The 19,156-nt window shown below is 35.4% G+C and overlaps 1 protein-coding gene across 1 annotated transcript in view; it reads left to right on the forward strand.

The window, feature by feature from the left end:
- Positions 1 to 19,156, forward strand: part of LOC134546245 (hemicentin-1) — a 505,078-nt gene that overhangs the window by 103,653 nt on the left and 382,269 nt on the right. The window contains exons 3-4 of the mRNA XM_063388969.1: positions 6,261 to 6,433; positions 18,255 to 18,281. Of these exons, the coding sequence (XP_063245039.1) occupies positions 6,261 to 6,433; positions 18,255 to 18,281 (200 nt within the window). The remainder of the gene's footprint in view (positions 1 to 6,260; positions 6,434 to 18,254; positions 18,282 to 19,156) is intronic.

Here is a 19,156-nt window from a genome sequence, read left to right on the forward strand (position 1 = left end):
CTACTGTCAGAAAAATCCTGATGGGTTGCCCTTCTAAGGGGCAACAATTCAGACAACCTTTCAAAAACACCACTCTCAGAAAAATCCTGAAGGGCTGCCCTTCCAAGGGGCAGCATTTCAGTCGCCCCGCGCCGTACGGACATCCGTCTATGTTCCCTGGCAACGAGGTCGTCAGAGATGGCGAGGGACGCAGTGACGCGAGTGCAGCAGCGACCGAATGCCAGAGGTTTTGGGGGAGGAGGCGCTTCTGAGGAACCCACTGTATCGTGACAGCGTGTGCCAACATATATTACTCAAATACATTAAAAACAAATTTTAATCGAGGAATCTGCCATGTGTTTGGATACTTTCCAATAAAGTTCTAAAATTTTCTTTAAGTTTATTAAAAGGTGCATATACTAAAGGTGAAACTGAATAAAAAAAAATTTTCGCCTATCTTTTTGATATCGAATTTTCATTCATTTCACTCATTCTCTTACCCCTGGCCAGAATTGTTCTACGAACGTATAAACCAATATGTGAAATGTTCCATAACCTTTATTTTTTCAAACCACCTTTGTTGCAAAGTATTTTATCATTAAGTTAAACATGAAAATCTGTCTTGTATTCTTAAGAACGATGGCAATAAAATATCAAGGAATGAAAATTCAACTTTCTGTCGGTTGTCACCCCTACCCAACCCAGTTGCAGTAACAATAACGTTACAGTCACAATAAGTTACATGGTAAAATAAAGACATTGTGTTTGTTCATAATATATTTCATAGGGAGTATAAACCAATTTGTGGAAAAATTTAACCGTATTTTTCTGTGACTTTCTATGGCCAAAAACACCAATTTCCCGGGCCAATTTTTAAAAAGTGTTTAACTTTCTGAAGAAATAAATACAATCAAGTTTCTTTTATCCCTATTCTGTACTAGTTCAAAAAGAACCTCACATATGCCATTTTACAATATGAATGATTATGCACTAAAACACTATTTGGAAAAAAAAATGAGTTAAAAGTCTGGGTTATGACATACCGGAGCAGGAATTAAATTACTTTTTCATGTTTTAAAGCAAATTCCCTGAATTTTCCCTGACTTTCCAGAATTTGGACAGTATGATAATTACAGGATTAAATAATTTTTTTTTTTTTCAAATAAAAATAAATGTTGATTTTATTCTACTCATTTTTTATTACTAACAGTAATTCAAAAAATTTCCGATATTAGATTTCTGTTGATCAATTATTCTTGTCTTATTTTCAAAATAAATTCAGAAAGCATTAATTTTGCGATTAAATTAAATTTATGTGACAAATGATTCTGAAATCATTCTTGAGCTTCGATAAATTAATTGTAAAATTCCATATTGAAATACATGTGAGATACACGTTGCGTATATTAATGTATAATTTATTTATTTATTCTTAACTTTAATTTTTTAAGTATGCGTTAATAATTCTACTGACTTTAGACAGTTATTTTTAATAACATTTGACATTTAATTGGCTAACCCAATTTAGTCAAGACTTCACTTCACGTAATGAAATTAATTGCCCGGCAGATTGTTAATTTTGAATGGACTCGGGTTCTTTTTTAGTTCCCTTTCGGGCCAGGTTTTGCTCTCGTAATCTCGTGTTATAAATTTCTTGGCCGCCGTGCGCGCCCGCATCCCGACTAGGTGAATAGGTGAATAGGTGAATAGAGGCAGGGCCACAATAGAGAGCTCACACGAGATACAATTTTTTTTTTTTAACTACGCCAGCACAAGCGCTTTTTTTAACACCGTAATATTAATGTCTTTTACAGCTTTTGACGAGGGATAAAGGACAGCTTTAGAATGTTTTCGTATTAATTACATTTTTTTTGCGGTCAGCACGCGCGCTTTTGTCCACTGGCCCGTATTTTAAAATTTATGAGGATTTATAACGCAAAGGAAAAAAAAAATAACGGATCGGGGACTGGTGTAAAACAGCTTGCATCCTCTCAACGAACGTCATTTGCAAGGACACTTACAACCAGTCTGTTTGTGTCTTCATTTCCTCCAGCTCGCGGAATGTTTCTATCGCATAGGTACCTATTACTATTAATAGTAATAAAAGTTCACACAACTTAAAAAACGCACTTTCTTAGCAGTATCTACAGTGAAAAGAGGAATAACGTGAGAAGGGTTTTTTGGGGCAAATTTTAAAATATTTACAACATCAATAAACATAATGAAAACTTTCCGTTTGTTTGTTTGTTGGTTTCTTAAACAAATCTACATTTTTATTTCTATCTTGATGAGAGTCTGCACACTTGACCTTTTGAAACAAGAGGAAAGTTACTGTTTACGAGAGACTTTCAAAAACCACCACAGAATCCCATGATACCACCCCCTCCCCCCCCCCCTTTTTTTAAAGAGCAATTATCAATCATTTCTTCTTGAAAATTTTGCAATAGCATTGATGATGTTTTTTTTATTTTTTTTTCTCCTGGCAACGGCTATTTCATTGTGTTGATTTTAGCGTTCCGTTGATATCCAGTGATTCAAATACGCTCTTCGATTTCAAACGAGTGCCATTTCCAACCTGACTTCTTGCTCTCGCTATGCGTATCAACAAGGCACAGGAGCACTCAGTGTGGCAGGTGTTCGCTTGTAAACGCAGTGTTTATCACTTGAGACGCCTACACGGGGCTCGCTCAAGAGTCGGCACACCGGATAGTTTGTTTGTTTAAGTTCCGAATGGACAAACGATAAACATTGCGTCCCGGAAGCTTTGTAATAGAAGGTCCAATATGTATTTTTTTTAATGTTAGCTTCGTTGTTTGTTTTCTATCTGAATAAAATCAACTGTCTACATGAAATTTTGAATTGGCGAGAATGTGTATGTATGTATGTATGTATATAAATCCGTTCTGCTTAAAGAAGCCTTTTCAAAATAACCTGGGATTTGATCAGGATTATTTTATTTAAATGTCTTTACTTTTATAACATATAGCTCATGAGACACCAGAACAGAAAACAGCACAGTGAAGGAGATTGTGGATGATATCGAAAATGTTCTTTAATTAGAAACCATTCTAAAACTATGTGTGTTAAGGTAATGTAAAAAAAATCCACGAACAATCTGCATCGGAATGCCGAGTCGAGATCAGAACCCGAGTCCTCATTAATGCTAAACGTCCAGTGATTTTATTACACCACCACCATGAATAACACCAAATCATCTTTTTTTAAAAAAAATTATTTTCTTTGTTAAGACAATGTCACTTTACGAGCAACAGAAAAGTGTGATTTTTACCTTGTTTTCGAAAACAAAAAAGTTTAATGTTTTGTTAAAACTGTTGATATATATTTTTTTTATATAAAATAAAGAAACAAATAATTTTCTAATAAATAATGTAAATAAGTTTACATGTTTTTTAACTAAAACTGACCAAAAATATAATTTATATTACTGATCATATAACATTATTTTTAAAAACTTCAAAACATATTTTTAAAATACCAATGGTATATAAGATTTACAACAAAAAGTACCTATATACTTACTCTTGTTTGCTAGAGTTGATGTTACGTAAACTGTGGGAGATACGCGCCTATGTCACGGCGACAGCTTGCGAGAGCAGCCCACGCGTTATTACGGGGAACAAATGGCTGAAGTCACCGCCCGTGGACCGGCGTAGTTAATCCAGACACCCTAGGGGAGGGGCGAAGGGGGTCGCCGAACTCTGCAAGAGTTCCCGCCCGCGAGAAGCGCGACGCAGGACGGGCAGTTTGTCCGCGGGCGCTCCGACGCGAAGCACGTGACCTGCGCTCCAGAGGGGTTTGGTGGGGAGGGAGGATGGACCCGCCGCTGAATTCAAACAACACCTGAGCAACTGCCCCATCCATCAGGGCGTTTTAACACCCGCGCTCGCCTCGTGAACGCACCGCGCTGAGAATAAATTGCGGTGCGACGAAGGACGGGGGTCGCCGTTACAGATTGTCCGCCCCTACTTATTACCCTGCCGGGACCGCTGAGCCGCCTCTCTCAGCAGTTTCTGAGCGGGGGACATAAACCATCTACATCAAAGTTACATAACATTATTCTGGCTGACATCAGCTAAATGATATCAGTAATATTTTTGTCGTGACAACGGCTAATAAATCGATGAACGCCGGCTGCACGCACGAAAAAGGATGACTCATTGCCCAGTTACGCACATTGTCCCGTTGCGCTTTGTCCCGTTGCGCTCATTGTACGCTTGCTCCGCATCTATCTCTCTTACACTCGATTGGAACAACCATCGATTTGACTTTTTCGAGGCACATTAAACTTCAAACACTCCCATTCGTTTCCTACTTTTCCTATCATCGTCCTATCCTTAACAGGATAACACAGATTGGAAGAAGTTAAATAGCAAACATGTTTAAAAGTTATAGTTATAATAATCTCTTCGTTAAAGTAATAAACATATTTGAATTAATGAGTGCAAATAAAAGTAAATTTATCAATTAAATTGTAGATTTAATTACACTCCTTCTTTGTATCCATACAAAATAGTGATAATTCAATAAAAATGATTCAATTTTATTCATAAAAGTATGCGATCATTTCATCAATGTTTTGTTATGACGTTGTCACGTTAAACTATCGTCCGTAAACCGACTTTACAGACAAACCAATATTTTTTATGTGAGGGATGCCAGTACTACACGTGTGTGCGTCAGTCGGGAGGTGTATCGTATATATCCAATCTTATAGCTGCTCCGTGTATGAGTATTTTTCACGTACATGTGATAATGATGGGTTGTTTTTACCGATGTGTGTCCCTACACTTGCTAAGTCAGGATGATCCCGTCGTGGTCTAACATTGCCTTCCGCGGGATGACGGTGAAAGTTACAACACTAGAAACAAGTCATGAACCCAGGGAGAAGGAATGAAAAAAAAAACCTCCCGCGCCGGGAATCAAACCCGAACCCTTTGGCTTACCATCCAGATTTTTTAGATTTATATTGATTTTATTCCACACATAAATACACATTACAAACGCACATTACAGCAAATAAGAGAGCTCGCTCCAGCTAACTCAGCTCTTTCGTTCTTAAAATACCAGCCCCCAGTCAGACACGCTGGTCACTAGACCACGTGGGCTGACGATATTTCATTGATGTACTTGTATATTATTGATAGTAAAGTTTTAATTTTTATCGTTGCATATGGGGTCCTAGTTCATGTTTTTATTCCAGCATCTTGTATGACTCAAATTCATGACTATCAAGCAAGTATGCAAGTGATTCAAGGATATCTTAATCTGCTGGAAGTTACATTGCAATGTAAAATCCTACCTTTATCTTTGAACTGCCTGAAAGCTTTCAATTTTATAACCTTTAATTATCACATACTAAACAGTACAGGTGTATCAAAACAACAAAACAATGAAATAAGTTTTGCTCTTAGTTATAGACGATATTATTTTCAAACATAAATTTAATTAGTATTATAATATTAAAAACTTAATTACATCACGATTGCATTTTTTCAGGAAAACAGAAAACTATTAATATTAGTGGTTTTGAGCCGTAAGTGGCTGTCTCTAAAACGGTCGTCTCCTTGCTGTAGGATTAAGGGTGTAGGTCCCGTTCCAGGTCATTATTTTATAATTACGTTCAACATGGATGAGGAGAACAAAATTTTATAATTAACTGAAAATTTGTTGATTTAAAAGCAATTCTGGTGCCTACTGCGTGATATGGTTTAAAATACCTTCAGAAAAATTTATTTAATTTTATTTAGCCTTCTAAAATAAAAATAAAAATATTCTGATGACTTTAAAAAGCCATATGAAATGAAACTTTTTTTTGTAAACCTAATAAAATTCAGTTTGAAACTCAAAATTTTCAGGTTTATATTTCATTTAATTCTCCTTATCCATACATACAAAAACGTTAAAAACGGATCTTTGAAAAATTTGTGCAATGGGAGCGCATGACTTGACGTAAGCTTTTGGACACATACGCCATTGCTTAGCACATGTATGTCTGTAGAAACTACAAAAAAAAACACAAATGAAAAAAAAAACACAAATTAAGCAAAAAAAAAATCCTGACAACAGCAATTTTTTTGCTTAATTTGTGTTTTTTGTCATTTGTGTTTTTTTTGTGGTTTTCTTCTACATACATGCAAGTGCTCAGAAATGGCGTGTGTCCAAAAGCTTACATCAAGTCGTTAACAATGTAATTTTGCCAGCTAATCATGCAAGTGGAGTAGGTGGAGTGACTGACGTGTACCTCGCCGCTGTGCCCGCAGTGCGGCCGCTGAAGCTGGAGCTGTCGGGGCTGGAGCACCACGTGGTGCAGGGCACCACGGTGGTGCTCAAGTGCGAGGTGGCCGGCGCGCGGCCCGCCGCCGAGGTCACGTGGTACAACGGCACCGAGGCGCTGCGCGAGGACGCGCGGCCCGACACAGCCGCCGAGCCCAGGGTGAGTTGTTGCTCCCAGTTCCCCGGGAAGCCCTTCCTTTCCCAAAACCCGAAGTTCCCCGAAGTTCATGCTTTTTTTTCCCCCGTATCTTCTATGTAGCTATCCTAACCACAATCAACCGTCCAACAATGTTTTAAAGTATTTATAATGTGGCTAACCTAACCAAATCAACCGTCCACAATGTTTTAAATTATTTATAATGTGGCTAACCTAACCAAATCAACCGTCCACAATGTTTTAAAGTATTTATAATGTGGCTAACCTAACCAAATCAACCGTCCACAATGTTTTAAAGTATTTATAATGTAGCTAACCTAACCAAATCAACCGTCCACAATGTTTTAAAGTATTTATAATGTGGCTAACCTAACCAAATCCACCGTCCACAATGTTTTAAATTATTTATAATGTGGCTAACCTAACCAAATCAACCGTCCACAATGTTTTAAAGTATTTATAATGTAGCTAACCTAACCAAATCAACCGTCCACAATGTTTTAAAGTATTTATAATGTAGCTAACCTAACCAAATCAACCGTCCACAATGTTTTAAAGTATTTATAATGTAGCTAACCTAACCAAATCAACCGTCCACAATGTTTTAAAGTATTTATAATGTGGCTAACCTAACCAAATCAACCGTCCACAATGTTTTAAAGTATTTATAATGTAGCTAACCTAACCAAATCAAACGTCCACAATGTTTTAAAGATTTATAATGTAGCTAACCCAACCTAATTGATAGAGACCTGTAAAATTCGTGGTTTCAAATCCCTAAAGGACAGACTCCACGATCCTCTATGCACTCGTGCAAATTACATCTGCTGGTTGGTTACCGACTCGTAACACCCGTTGACTGTAATGATCGTGATTCGCTAATTCTTCTGTTAAAGGTTTTTTTTCATTGGCCCAGAGTCCTTCAGATAAACTATGGCCCAATCACTGAAGCAAAATAATGTCAAAAGTATTTTGACTCTGTTCTATCGCGAAATGAATCCGCGAATTTTACAGGTCTCTACTAATTGACCATTAGTATCCTTTTATCAACACCGCCGTATTTATTTTACAATGAACTAAAAAAAAAAAAAACCCGAAGATGCACGATCGGGTGTTTGGCTCTCTCGTCTGAGAAAAGAAGGATTCCCAGGCGGCCCGGGGTGGTGGTGGAGGTGGGGGTACTCGCCAGTCATGTGTAGGCACCTAACATCGGTAACGAGCAGATCCATTGGTTCCCGGACACGAAAGTTAACCCCGCACACGTTAGAAGCTAATCTTCTGCGGCATTACTGAAATGTTAACCTGATACATTTTTTATCTTTGAAAGATTTGTGCAATGGGAGTGCATGACTTGATGTAAGCTTTTGGACATACGTCATTGCTAAGCACATGTATGTCTGTAGAAGAAAACTACAAAAAACCAAAAGACAAAAAAACACAAATTAAGCAAAAATTTATGTTGTCAACAGGAGATATACACCACATAATATTCCATAACAGGAGTATGGTCAACAAACAAAGAAAAACAAAGAAAAATGTTTTGGAAAACTATTATGTTTGCTTCGTCTTTTCGTTTTGTTGTGTTTTTGTCTCGTTTCAACTTTTGTGCTGGATTGTTTCTGTTTTGAAAAACTATTGTAGTTTTGTTTCGTATTTTCGTTTTGTTGTGTTTTTTGTCTCGTTTTAACTGTTATGCTGAATTTTTTTGGGGTTCAATTCATCATTTTTGGTTTTTTTTCGTTCTCTTAGTTCATTTTTCTTTGTTTTTCTTTGTTTGTTGACCATATTCCTGTTATGGAATATTATGTATTATATATATATCCTGTTGACAACAGCAATTTTTGCTTAAATTGTGTTTTTTGTCTTTTGGTTTTTTGTAGTTTTCTTCTACATACATACATATGCTTAGCAATGGCGTATGTCCAAAAGCTTACATCAAGTCCTGATACATTTTAGAAAACATAACACTAAGTATATGTTCGCATACTTGTTTTTGCTGAAGCAAATGAAATCAAACTGTAAATATTTCATAATAACACACATTAATTAAACTTTTTAAGCTGACTGTGTTATCTAAACAAAAGTAAAATTATATCCAGTAATGATTTTTAAACCATGTCGAAATTTATCACTTTTCAAGCGCACTCTCTGCAAGGAGAACATATTATAATGATAGTAGTGCGTAATTAATTTTTACTATGATTTTTATAGTTTACCAAATATATTCCTTATTAGTTTCACTATCATTAAGTTTATTCGGCACACCAATACGTTTGGTAGGTCCCCTAATGTTTACAAAAGTTACTATATACACGTTTATGTCATTACACGTAGGTCCGCCAACTTGACGACTTCGGCACTGTGGTTGCACACATTTCCGTTCATTCGTCTCCCGTTACATCCACGAAATTGTTCCTACCAAATACCATATACCGAGAGCTAGGATGTTTGCACATCAAATACTGTGAAGCAGTCCTACCTTTTGGTGTTTAATATTCTGGCGTATTCAAAGTCAGGGAACCCTCTTTCTCGATACCATGTCCTACTACCTAGATCCGAGCTCTGATACAGTTTAGAATGCCTAGCAGGAAGTGTTATTATTAAGAGTCCAGGTCTTTATTTTATATTTACGATCGACACGGTTAAACTTGCCGACTATTTCAGTGGCAGAACTTTTATAAAACATAAAAAAATTATATATCGCATACTTTTGCATTATTATCTGGTAATTCTTTTTTTCATTTTTAACGTTTTTGTGCTGTATGGATAAGACGAATGAAATGTAAAATGATATTGAAATTTATTATATTATATTATATTGGAATTTATTATATATTGGAATAATGTTAATTTATTTGTGAATTAAACATATATTAAACTAAAAAAGTTTCCAATATCATTTTACATTTCATTCGTCTTATCCATACAACACAAAAACGATAAAAAAATTACCACATAATAATGCAAAAGTATGCGATATATATTATTTTAAATATTTTTAAACACAAAAAATTTCAGAAATTTATTCTATTTGGTTCTCCTTATCCATACTTCCCAAAAATGTTAAAAATTCATCTTTGTCAGCTAATGATGTAAAACGTATGTACTATATATACTTCTTTCATTTAACAGTGTTGAACGTAAATTTGAAATAATGACTTGGAAGATACATACACCCTTACTTCATCAGAAGTAAAAAAAAAAATCATATATTAAATTCTTATTGTTTAAGAAAGTGTTATAATAATAGCTTTAAATACACAACCTAGTCACTAGGTAGGCGCAGAACTCTTATTTTTTTTTACTTACAATAAAAATTAATCTTATAAACATATTCTAAATGTTCGAAATTTTCAGTGCATCCACATATAGTTGGCATCATCTATTTGAATAAAAACATTGAAACAGGGAAAATGTTGTGCAACCTCTACATTTGTAATGGGAAAATGTTCTGCTATCTATTGGACAAAGATCTCAGAGCTGTCAAGTATAAGTCTACGTTAAATTTGCTTGTCGCGTACCGTCGCGTCGTGACGTGTGTGCATCCAGACCGCTTGCTCACGTCTCCCTTCAGAGGCGTTGTTCTGGAAATACGTATTTTTTTTAAAATAATAATCAGGAGTGGATACATATCTGAACGTGAGCTATCACCCACTGAGTGGCACATTTCTGGTTGGCAGTTTGTGGGCATCTCCTATTCGCTAAAAGACCACGTGGGAAAAATACAATCATTAAAGAAGTATCAGTTTTTTATTAGGGGTGCAGCAGGAGTTTTTTTGACAAAAACCCGACGGGCCACGGGTAATGGCTGCCGCGTCCCCAAAAAGTGCATATTTGTAGATCCGACTTTATCGGGAATCACACGTTAATTCTTTCTTGAGTTTGGGGATTGGTCTGACTACTGTGTTGAACGACGTGATCTCACGTGTGGATTCAGTTGTGAAACCAACGACACAGTTACAAGTTGATTGTGAGTTGACCTGCTGTTGCCGTTTTCATTATGAAGGACTGTAAAACTTCATCCCTAACGTAGAATTCTATTAATGCTTACCGTAAAATCCTTGAATGACAAATTGATTTTTACATTTTCCGTTGCAAACCGACTCACCACTCTCACATCGTGGTTACTGTGAAAAACAACCTGGCACTTAGAGAAAACAGTTAGGACACTTTGAAATACACGCATTTTGTGCATGAATCCAGTCATGAAAATATTTTTTCCATCATCGCTCAGTTCGGGTACAACTTAGATCGATCTAGAGAATTGCTCAAAAAAAATAACTCCGTCTTCTTCAGGATATAAAATAAATTTTTTTTAGCACAGATATAAAGTAATGAAAAAGAATTTTGGTGAAAGTTTAGTACAACGGGTTTAAGTGATTCTGAGTAGTTTCTTGCCCGTCGAAAATACTTGAGGTTTTGGATAAGAAGCCTGATTAAAGTATGGATGCATAGCATCTTTAAGTATGATTTTAATTTTAATATTTAATAATGCAAAATTTTCGTGTCGTTTGTAATAATGTGACCAATTGAACAGTGTTATTATTACGTTCTTTAAACGATTCATGCAATGGGGAATTTTGATTCAATGCTGTTTTTTGAACATACGCAATTTATGTTTTGCACTGTTTGTCATGGATTTTTTTTAATGACAAACAGTGCAAAACTGCAATGATATATGTCCAAAAAACAGCATTAAATCAATTTTGTGATTCATTATTGAGCAGTCGATTTCATTTTTCCCTGACCTTCCCTAAAGTAACCACGATATTTAACCCTAGAAAAATGTTATTATATGTAGCCAATTTAAAATCCTTTGCCAGCGAGCGACTACCGATACTATTTTCCCAAAACGGAACCATTTTTAGTAGCACTTGAAGAAAGCTGATTTTTGTTGTATATCAAGTGATAATTATTGCTTAAAAACTACATTATTTTTACGTTTTATCCTTGAATGTTTGGTTTAATATTTAAAAAGGTTTTTCTTTTCTTTTAATTCATTCCTCACAGTCAAGCTGTAATTTTAAAAAATTCTAATTTTTTATATTATAGCGTGTGACATATGGGTTAATTGACGGAATTTTCATAGTCAGAGAATATTAAACTAGCCAAATAAGAAAATGATAATTAGAGCCAAATAAAGTTTCCATAAATGTGAGATAACGTTAGAAAGCTAACCCATTTGGGTTCCAGTGCCAGTTCGAAGAAAATAATTGTTTTGAGTACGATTAATATAGAATATAATCTTAACAACTAAAATAGTCCTTAAGACCATATTAGTTATCACAACCTTGTATGATAGCAATCCATGTCTACATATATATATATATGTGTGTGAGAAGATAATTTTCTGGGTGGTTTTACAGGTTTCGATAAAAGTAGTATAATAAAACATAATATTCTACTGGCAAACTCAGTGGACTTCAGACAAAAAAGAGTAAGATAGGTTTTTCAAAGGATGCGGCAACAAAGTGTTACATTAACTCGGTTTACTGTAATCATAATTTTTATTACCTGGCTTTTGATTTCACCTTTGAAAAATATGGACGATACCTACTCAAGTTTTAAATAAATAACACAAAATAATGGATATAATACAAATACCAAATACAAAACTTATGGTCAGATAAATGTTGTAATATTTATGAGATTAAATAGTCATTAAAGTTCAATTTTACATATATCCATGACTAGGAACCTTGCCTAATATTTAGTTGTATTTATTAAAATAAATCATTCGTTAATTTAAAAATTAAAACATAAGATTTTGTAACATGTAGATGTACAAAAAATGCAGATAGAAATACAGTTATATTTTTAACTGAAGCATGATTTTGCACTTATGGTTTCGATTAAAATAACTATAGTTATAAATATTTTTTAGAAATAAAAAAAAATACGAATAAAATGTTTGTGAAAAATATTTTTTATTGAAAAAATTTAAATCTACTTCAATGTTCTCATATCCCTTAAAAGTCATTAGCAAAAATATTTTGTAATAGTTTTACTATAATTTCATTAGATAAGAAATAGGTTTTCCACTTTTTTTATTTAGCAGTTAATCTCTTTTTTAATGCATCTGGTGGTGTGGTAAGCTCTTCGCTTCTGCTTGTTCAAATTGAAGAAAATAGTTGTAAGGTGAAGCCCAATACTTAGTTTCAATTGGCTCCCTTTAAAGAACTATTACTACAACACCGTGCATTCGTCACTTGGATATAAGGTGACATAAAATGTGTAGTTTGAACTGAAGCACAAAACTACGCATTGGCGCACACAATTGCATGGATTTTAGTTGAGTTAACTACAGGCATGACGTACAAATTTCACATTTTAAATCAAGTGTGCGCTCTGCAAGTTCATCTGCGCAGTGAATAAGTCTTTTGTCATTTGCCAACTCGCTGCTGCTGCGTTTTGTGAGAAAACAATTTCTCTCTCCAGAGAGCTGTTCGTCGTTTTTCTCTTTTTGTTCGCTGCAGTTTTATTGACCCAGAGGCATCTCTCTCCTCCCATATCTTTCCCCAGGGGTCAAAAAATTTTCAATTACAGTACAAATACGAGCATTAGTTAGTTATCAGTTTTTTTCAGCCACTAGTTATTATTTAAAATCCTGGGGGGGAAACCCTAACCAGTGAATACGTGCTTTTTTTGCAAATATTTTTTTAGCAGTCAAATGAATAAAGTTTTGATGTTCAAGCATCTCTTTAACGTTTTAATCTTATATTCATTTAAATGCTTGAAGTTTGCTTCATTTCTATACAATTTAAAATGCCCTGTTTAAAATGTAAACTTGACCTCTTGTAAAATATGGTTTGTATGAAGTCTTTGATGGTACGGTGCAGGTACCTCGTATATGTTATCTAAATCAATCTGCAAGTAATGTGTTTTAAAACATTAATTTTTTTAAGTGAATTTTGTTCAGTTGCATAAATTTCTATATAGAACGCAACATTTTTAAGTACATGCTTATGTGGTTGAGTGAATCTTAGCTTATTTAGAAACCATCTTATATATTTGTTTTAAAATAAATAGCCTATTCCTTATGAAAACGAGCATAAAAGAGGATCTAAAAGAACCTTATTTATTTTGACTTTCGTATGGACCATTTTTATATACCGAGTGATTTTATCTGTCTAATTGCAGTATTACTCGTAAACACAGCGTTCGCATACTAATTACTAATATTAACTTCTTGGACCGTTTGCAGTGCCGCCTAGGTAACGCATGAATATTTAAGGCTTCTGAGAGTGCATATTTACGTGTAACGTGGAAAGTATTCGGACAACTTAATGTGGACCAATATTTTTGTATGTGAATTTCATCGTTTCATCGCGTCGTGTTTATCTTTTCAGGTAAAATTTTAGTTTATCGCATAATGAAAACGCTACAAATGTGACGTACATCACTTTAGTCTCCTACATGTTTTGAAGGGGCTTTAGTGGCATGCGTTTATGGTAGCACCCGGCCGTGACTCAATTTTATGGGCACCGAGTAGGTAACCGGCTAGTTTGAAATCTACTTGTATCTAGGAAATTACGTCGCTTTAATCATCTTTACGTGTTAGTGTGACGATCAACCGTATCAACAAATAAAACACAAACTTGTATTAACTACAAGTATTTAATTATTATTAAAAATATTTCCATTTTTGTATTTTCCTTCCTAAAAAAAAATAGCAGAAAAGATTTTTTTTCTATTTGACACTTACCTTAAAGGCATTTTTCAAATTAAAGTGCAGTTTTTCCCTCCTAGGTGTTATAGATTGTTTTTGTATGTGTTTTATTATTGTGCAAAAGTAGTCTCGCTAATGAAAAGGAAAACTTGAATTTAAATTTTTTTTTAGGAATTTAATCCCTAGAAATTATTTTTATAAAATTAGTAATTTCTCATATGGAAATGAACAGAGTAGGCAAGAACCGTTATTAAAATAAAATATTGATTATTTTAAAAATTCTTTTTTTGTAAAATTATTTAATAATATGTATTAATAAATAGTTCAGTATAAATTGCTTTTTGATGTAAACGTTACGAATGGGTTATGAGATATAACCCAGCCACTTATTTTATATCTGATAATGATGCAATATACAATAAAAGTACTAGCAAACCCATGTATATTTTAATGAAACATTTTTCTTAAACAGTTCATGTTTCTTCATGGTATATTGCCTGTCTGCCTTGTGAGAACTTTATTTATTTATTTTCGCTTTAAGGGCGTATTGTACTTTCCTTATTCATTTCTCTCTTTTATCTTCGGAACTGGCTTGTGAATGAATGACAGCGTTTTTTATTGTGAAATATTATTTCTCATAACGGTATGCCTTTTTGCATGGTAAAAAAAATACATAAAAAGACGTATTTTACTACACGAATTTCATTGCAAGAATGGTTGAAATGTGAAATTTATTGAGCACGTTAAGACCTGTGTCGTTATTCAAACCTAGTCATCTTGTCTCGTTAACATTATTTTTCCTTGGTTGAAGATCGTCTGTCAGGCATTCACAATGCAAGATGCGTCTGTACACTGAACACGCACAATCAAAACTTAATTAAAGTGGCGGGCCTTGTTTTGTCTGAGCAAGCAGCTTCGTCCATTATTATTTTTTTTTTTTAATTTCCCACTCGAGATTTTCTTTTCTCGCTCGGTGGTGGCGTAATTAGTCTCGTGCTAACACCATCTTCCTCGCCGTTGCCAACCCACCGGTCCTTCGTTTCCCACTCGCCATACTCTCGCGACCAGACTGAGCTAACTCTGGTCATTAGTCATTTTTATGCTCCATGCCGGCGACATTCCTCCATCCCATCTCCTCTTCACCTCGTATTTTCTCTCCGCTTCTTTTTTTACCCCCTTCTTTTCTTTTCTCACGCCCATCGTACGCTGTGAGAATTTAAATTTCTATCACTCTTTCCTCGCGTCTCCTGGATCTCATCTGCGAAGAAAAGATGATATTCTCAAATCTCCTGTAATGAATTCAGGCGACTTTTGTTGTTGTCCAAAGAATGGTGCTCCCTTAATAATAATAATAATTTCTGAAAATCTTTTTTTTTTTCATTTTGAATTTTTTATTTTATTTGGCAAAGCACACTTTTGAAGAATAAGGCGAAGTGGAATTCATCAAGTTATTTATTTGGTCTTTATGAAGTTTCAAGTACCCTGACATTTTAACCTTGGAGCGTGATTATGAGCGAGGCGACAAAATATTCTAATGTTAAAACACGCCACAGTCACCTTTGGAATTAATTTCACCCATGAATATTGGCTTTTTTGTAAATCTCGTGACGTTTTGTTTGCCTTCTTAACAGATGCTTCGAATAAATGTCACAATGGTTTTCTATGCTACATTTAGGAGGCTACATACTAAACGACGACCTAAATAAAAGAATAAAAGTACACTAGTATTCATCGGGTATGGTACTTAATTAGAATAATTTAAAAGTACTTTTTCTTACAATTGTTTTCATAATACAAGTTATATTGGGAAAGATAATATAAGCCAGTTAAAATTGCCTTGATTGATCTTCTTGTTCAATAACACCTGTCGATATTATGTAATAAAATAAATTATTATAGCTATAAAAAACACAAACAGTATACCACCTTAGATTTAAGCACACAGTCAACGCTAATATTCATACTGTTTGGTTTTGCACTTAATTTAACTTGTTCTAGCATTAAACCTAATCGTTCACGTGGTTGCCACAGGTAATGTTAAGGGGGATTAGGCACATAATCTGGGATTATTTCATCATTTGGTTATAATTCTAGTTTTAAACTATTTATTTCAATTTTTGGAATGTCAAGGCATACGTCATCATATCTTACAGACCCTCTTTACCTTGAGAAATCATATATACACAAATATAAATACCTATATACAAATCACACATATATATAGTCTGTAAGCACTTAATTCTGTAGATTCAATTATCATGATAACTACCACAGTACACAAGTATAGACTTCAAAAAGTAACCAAAGCTACGTCCTATGAAAAAACGTCCTGAAGATTAATTTCAGGCTGTATCAAAATATTTTAAAATGCAAGATGGTGAGGACTAATTACCCTAAAGTATTATTTCAGTCGAGCAATATTTTATTATTTAATTTATGTATAGGTGTAATTAATTAAATTAAGTACTAATAATTAAATAACTGAATTAATTATTATAGTTAAGTTAAGTACTGATATGTTAGCATTTCTATTTAATGTAAAGAGGGATTAATTCATAACATATTATGCGAAATAGCCTATTTTTTGTTTAATATTTTATGTAACATTGGCTGTGCTGCTTCTGAAGTCCTTTAAAGTGTGTAGATACATACCACCGTCATGTATATATCGCAAGAGCAAAAATTTTAAAAGTAGAATTAATTATGTTTTTAACTGTTTTGTTGCGAAACGCTTCCATATGGAACAGGGTTTCCCAATCGGTCACGACACACTAATGTGTTTGAAGCCTCGCTAGGCTTTATCCAATATTTTGGCAGAAAAATATATTGTATATAAAAAAATTCCATGACTCCTTTTAATATTTTTCAATACTATACAATAGAATAAAAGTGGTTATTGTAATTTTAAAAGTTCTCAAAATTTAAAACCTATAAGAGAAAATATAAAAAATAAATACATGTAGGCCTATTGTGTCGCAGATCCTAACCAGGTTGGGTAAACGCTGTTTTATAAATGTTCCAGCTTGTTTTAATCATGAAAAAATAAACCTTTATACTCCTCAATCCTATTGTAAAATATTAACGCTTGATTTATGCGACAAGGTTAAAAATTTTGTGTCCTTTAGTTCTTTTTGGTTACTATCCCTTTAACATCTAACATCGGTTAGTGTTTCTGGGAAATACCTTCTTAGAAAACCGCCTGGGTGTGGTGAAAACTTATTATATATGGGTAAGGAATTTAATTTTAACTTTTTTTTTTATGTCAAAGAGAAAACTAAGGTAATTTTCAAGAACGGAGAGGCGTTTCTTTTTATCTTAAGCTCTGACATGCATTTTTATTCCTAAGGTTTAAAAAAAAGGGAGAAAAAGTTGAAGGTAAGTTATTGTGAATCTCATTATTCGGCGAGAAATATGCTGCCGGTCCAAGGAGGGTAAGGCGTGGTTGTCTGGCGCCAAGTTTAAGTCTGGGGTTGTGTGTGTTTGGAGAAAAGTGCTGGATTTTAAGGGTGGGTGAAGGGGGAGGAGTGGAGCTTAGCGCAGAAAAGGAGCGCCGGCTCCGTATCTTTTAATTTATTCGCGCTCCGACTTATCTTCATAACACTTATCACCCCCAAACGCTACCGCCAGGCTGTAAATCTGTCTGAGGTGTGTGACACAGCTTTGTCTCTAACACGATGCTCTTTTCTCCCCTCCCTTTTTTTTTCCTTCCCCCCTTCCATGCTTCGCTTACTTCTTCACGGACCGCCGGCGGCTTGCTGCTGCGTCGACTCCGTGCGAATGGGCGACGACCGATGTGTGACGTCACCCCCGCGCGCAGACGCCCAAGACGAGGGTCATCAAGGGCGTGAGTAACTCCCCGCACCTCGCACCCTGTGCATGATTCTGTTCACTGGAATGCCCGCATGCCCAGCCCGTTGTCATGCCTCCACAGCTGAGCGCAGTGCAGCTCTTAGGCTAGGTCCACTGTGACGTCACCCCCGCGCGCAGACGCCCAAGACGAGGGTCATCAAGGGCATGAGTAACCCCGCACCTCACACCCTGTGCATGCTTCTGTTCACTGGAATGCCCGCATGCCCAACTCTTTGTCATGCCTCCACAGCTGAGCGCAGTGCAGCTCTTAGGCTAGGTCCACTGTGACGTCACCCCCGCGCGCAGACGCCCAAGACGAGGGTCATCAAGGGCGTGAGTAACTCCCCGCACCTCGCACCCTGTGCATGATTCTGTTCACTGGAATGCCCGCATGCCCAGCCCGTTGTCATGCCTCCACAGCTGAGCGCAGTGAAGCTCTTAGGCTAGGTCCACTGTGACGTCACCCCCGCGCACAGACGCCCAAGACGAGGGTCATCAAGGGCATGAGTAACCCCGCACCTCACACCCTGTGCATGCGTCTGTTCACTGGAATGCCCGCATGTCCAACTCTTTGTCATGCCTCCACAGCTGAGCGCAGTTTAAAAACCATAACCGTTAGGCCTTCATCTGTGAGTTCAGATTTCCGTTTCAAGATTCATACGCCATTTATGAAGTAGAAAACTTTTTTTTGCTTTCAAGATAATGTGCCAAAATAAAGAAATGTTGAAGTTAAGTTAACATGTTAAGGCTCATTCACACGTACAAGAAGTTTATCGGATTCAATTATTTGAATATTATCCATGCACGACTGTGCACACGACCGTTGCGACGATGGTTTACAATTGAAACCTTACTGTTAATTTCAGCCAACAAATTTCACGATTTATTCGGCAGTGTTAGCAAGTAACTATATTAACTACCAAGTTATTATACAGTGACATCTGATCAGCGTCAGCACAGTTTTTCAACATAAAAATAAATAAGGATTATATAAAAAAAATTTAGCTAGCCATTCTTACTGTGACACATTTTTATTCATAATTTTTGCAAGTGTCTTAAAAGAAATAGAATCAATACATTTTAAAAGCGGGAATTACATGAGCATTGTAATACCTCCACAGTTTATTGCCACAATTTGATTGATAAATTAAAACAGCTCTGTAGTCCCGCCAAAATTGGTTCCTACTCTACTCTCATTGGTTTTTGCG

Source organism: Bacillus rossius, chromosome 1 (assembly GCF_032445375.1).
Source record: "Bacillus rossius redtenbacheri isolate Brsri chromosome 1, Brsri_v3, whole genome shotgun sequence".
Taxonomy (NCBI): domain Eukaryota; kingdom Metazoa; phylum Arthropoda; class Insecta; order Phasmatodea; family Bacillidae; genus Bacillus; species Bacillus rossius.